The sequence below is a fragment of the Sinocyclocheilus rhinocerous genome, unplaced genomic scaffold (genome assembly GCF_001515625.1).
Source record: "Sinocyclocheilus rhinocerous isolate Xijiao unplaced genomic scaffold, SAMN03320098_v1.1 scaffold245, whole genome shotgun sequence".
Classification (NCBI taxonomy): Eukaryota; Metazoa; Chordata; class Actinopteri; order Cypriniformes; family Cyprinidae; genus Sinocyclocheilus; species Sinocyclocheilus rhinocerous.
The window spans coordinates 523,526-527,340 of record NW_015659923.1 but is presented as its reverse complement, the minus strand read 5'-3'; the positions used below and the strand labels follow the sequence as shown (position 1 = coordinate 527,340).

The 3,815-nt window shown below is 36.6% G+C and overlaps 1 protein-coding gene across 5 annotated transcripts in view; it reads left to right on the top strand.

Annotated features, from left to right (window-relative positions):
- Positions 1 to 1,407: 1,407 nt before the first annotated feature.
- Positions 1,408 to 3,815, top strand: part of rbm33a (RNA binding motif protein 33a) — a 46,590-nt gene continuing 44,182 nt past the window's right edge. For all 5 annotated transcript variants that reach the window (XM_016533317.1, XM_016533319.1, XM_016533320.1 and 2 more), the window contains exons 1-2: positions 1,408 to 1,597; positions 2,847 to 2,925. In XM_016533317.1, coding sequence (XP_016388803.1) covers positions 1,579 to 1,597; positions 2,847 to 2,925 — 98 coding nt within the window. In that variant the 5' untranslated portion in view covers positions 1,408 to 1,578. The remainder of the gene's footprint in view (positions 1,598 to 2,846; positions 2,926 to 3,815) is intronic.

The following is a 3,815-nucleotide window of genomic DNA, read 5'->3' as shown; positions in this document are numbered from 1 at the left end:
GATATAAACTCTTGAGTCGTAGGAGAGAAGGGAACGGCATAATAATGCGTTACTCTGCGCGCGACCGTAGCTTTAAACAGTTGTCTGGTTTACATCACCAAAGGATAACTTATTTAATAAAAATAGTGTATTTTTATAGGCATCCAGTTTGATGTGTTTATATTAATTAAATTTTTAAGAGTAATAGTATAAATATAAAATAATAGTAGGATGTTGGCATTTCATAATAGCTAATATAGCCTATTAGCATATTAAATGATTAAAATATGCTTTGTGTAATTTTTGATCAATTTACAGCATTTGGATAGCTAATTAGTATACACAAACAAAGATCTGATAAAATGATTTGTGTTTTTAAACACTTTATTATTTGATCTTAATATTTTTTGACACTGTTGAAACTAAAGCCAAAACCGAATCTTTGCTAGTTTAACTAATTGTTCCACTAAGTGCTAATGATAAAAATAGAATAAAATAAAATAAATAAAAAAGTTGGGGTAAAGATCAAATGTAACATTTTTCTTTGTATTTTTTTTAATTAGACTATGATGGAGTAACTTTTTAAAGCATTGGTGAGACTCATCACTTACAAATTCGACCTTTTTTGTTAAGCTAAAACTTCCCAAACTCTAACTAGTGAAATTGAATTTTGAAATGAATTTGACATACTTAAAAATCACATGTAGTAGGCTACAAACATCAGTCAAATGCCTAGTCAGGGTGATATGGAATATTGAGAACAAAAACAAGATTCTGCCACTGCCAAGGTTACTTATAGAAAATAATACAACAATGAAATCAGTAAAAAATTTATCCCAACTTTACTGAAAAAAGTACAAGCAGCTGCTTGCACAACACACATTCTGTAAATACAATTAGCCTAAATACAATTACCTCAAAGTTTGTTAAATGAGGAGGTTCTGTTTAATATAGAGTTTGTTTAATTTGGAAAGCTTGAAATAACGTTATGAAAATGTATATTGCAACTTCCATAATCCCCTATCCAGTAAGAAAAATATCTGCTACTTACTGTAGGCTAACAGCTATGCTACTTGATCTTATTTGACACATAATCATCACCTCAGTCTGCTTTGTCTATAACCTACTGAGACCCAAATCTTTACCCCAAACACCTATTAATCAACAACCAAGCATTGATGGAGAATGTGAAGGGAGAATGCATTTCTGAATACTTCACTTATTGTGAATAGCGCTATACAAATAAAATTAATTGGGCTTATTGGCTAAAAAGATACGCATATTAAAATTTAAAGCAAATTTCTGTCACGCCAAACTGAAGTCTGTCTACCCTTCAGCTTCACCCTTATTTGGAGTATACGGTAACGCTAAATAAGTCAGGCTGGGCTGTAGAGACGCACACCCATCACATCATACCCATGATGCAGCGCGGCTCAGTCCGGTCGCCATGATTCCTGTGCAGATGTTTTCAGAGCTCAGACTGAGGAGATTTGACGCTAAGCTAACGGCCTGAAGCTCTGCACTTAAACCAGTTTCAATGCACTTATCGACGTTATAGAGAGATACCAGAGTCTCCAAGATAACATACAGTCTTGGGTTATGGCGACCAATGTCGGGGGTATGATATATATGTAATATTAATTTACACTTAGGTTAGCTCCCAGCTAGTGCTAACGAGGTAGCTGCTTTTGTTTCATAATTTGCTGAGCTTCTGAGATCTGCTGTTGGTTTAAGTTACAGATTGAACACAGTTTACTTTGATGTCACGACTATCTGTTAGGATGTTTTTTTAACTCTATGGTGTGTCATATTGATGATCGTGAGTTATTAGCAGACGTGCATTTACATATTTCTACTCATTTGCGGTTGCTAACTAGCTAGCTGAAGGGTTGCAATGAATGCGCAGCCCGTGTGTTAGTATGCACAATGCAACGAATGATGTATACTTGGATAGTGATTTTGACATTTAAATGGTGGATGAAGAACAGTTGTGTGTAGCACCATGAGGTTGGGTCTGTATGGTTATATAAGCATCTGTAACGTTAGCGCTGCCTCTTCAGACAGCAGGACTTGTTTTATCCAGGCCAGAGATGCAAATGATGTGTTTTGAGAAGATCTCTATTTCAATAAAAACTGGATAGTTCTGTCACTCTGTAATAACACGTACGAGTTTGTGTGTTGAATGTAGGCGTGATGTGTGTTGTAGTGGTTTATTACAGAGACCAGGGTCAGTTCTTGTAAATCCCTTTAACCTGTCAATCCTACACCACTGTCAGCTGCAAGGTTGCAGATCTGATTTTATATATCTGTATTTGATTTGGATTACATGCAAATGTGCTTACCAGTGAACATAATTATGCTTTAAATTGGTAGTCGAGCAGCCTAGAAAGTAAATATAACAAGAACTGCACTTCATACAATCTTCCAGTGGCTTCTTTAAAATAACATTTGTACAGGGTAATGTTTTTTTATTTGGGAATACTGAGCTGATTATATGATAAACAGCTGTTGCCAAATTGATGGTTAAACCCAAAATTAAAATTCTGTCATAATTTACTCACCCTCATGATGTATAGGCTATGACTGACTGTGGTGGTACATAAAAGATGATATTTTAAGTAATGTGTTTTTGTTTATGTAATGGATTTCAGTGGTCACCGGTCTTTGGTTTCCAAACATCAACATTTCTTTTGTGTTCTGCAGAAGTCATACAGGTTTGAAGTGACATGAGGGCAAGTAAATCATCACAGAATATTTGCTTCAAAGAGAAATTGCTGCTTCAGAATCTTGAACCCTAACATCTCTATATGATATAATATAGTGTGTAATGAAAGCTTAATGCGTTTCATTCTCTTGTCTGTGTGTAGATGATGAGTTTGATGAATATGATAAGCCTGGTGCTGAAAGGTCAAGAAGACGGAGAGGAGAAGATGACGACTTGGAAAGGTAAGTGCTCACTGTCTCATTGCTGGCTTAGTTTTCATGTCTCTATTAGGCAGAATGAAAAAGACGAATAAAGAGAGCATCAGTTTACCAGAAGCACAATAGCATTCCAGCAAGAGTCTTTAGAGGTTGGGTGATGTCTACCAAATTGGCATAGGACGATGTCTATAGTGAAACATCGCGTTGGACAATGACATCGGGGGAGGGATGGTGGTGGTGGAGGAATCATGATGCCGGCTCAACATCGTGATGTCATCAGCCATCGGCGATGGACGATGGCATCGTCTATCGGCCCAACCCTAGTCTTTCATAGTAGGGGTGGAATGGTTCAACTTACTCACGGTTCGGTTTGTCTCATGGTTTTAGAGTCACGGTTTCGGTACGGTTCAGTATGTGCTATGTTTAGGGAAAAACTATACTGTCAAATAAAAATAAAGAAAATAAGAATAATCTAACTACAAGCAACAGCACAAATAAATACAATAGAGTAAAGATACAAATAAAATAAACAGTAATTTTCTGTTTTTTTTTAGGTAGGTCTAGCATTAGTTTTTAGGTACAGAAATTGAATAAAGTAATGAAATGTAAAACAGCATTGCATATTTGCAATGCTGCGAATGAGCGCAGCATTGCGCTTCGTATGAGCGCATGCACAAATCTTCTCACTGCGCGCGTGAGCTCGCGTCCTCTGGCTCTTAAATGTTTAAACTGGCAAAGCTTACATGAGTTTAGTTTAAACACAGATATCAACGTGTGCTGTTCAGGTCTCACCTGTGCGCGCGCGCTTTCAGCAGCCGGGTGATGACGGAATAAATGACTGCTCATATTCCAGCATACGTTACGGCATTCGCATTGAACAAGAGTGAATGGTTTGTGCACGTTTTTTTTTTTTT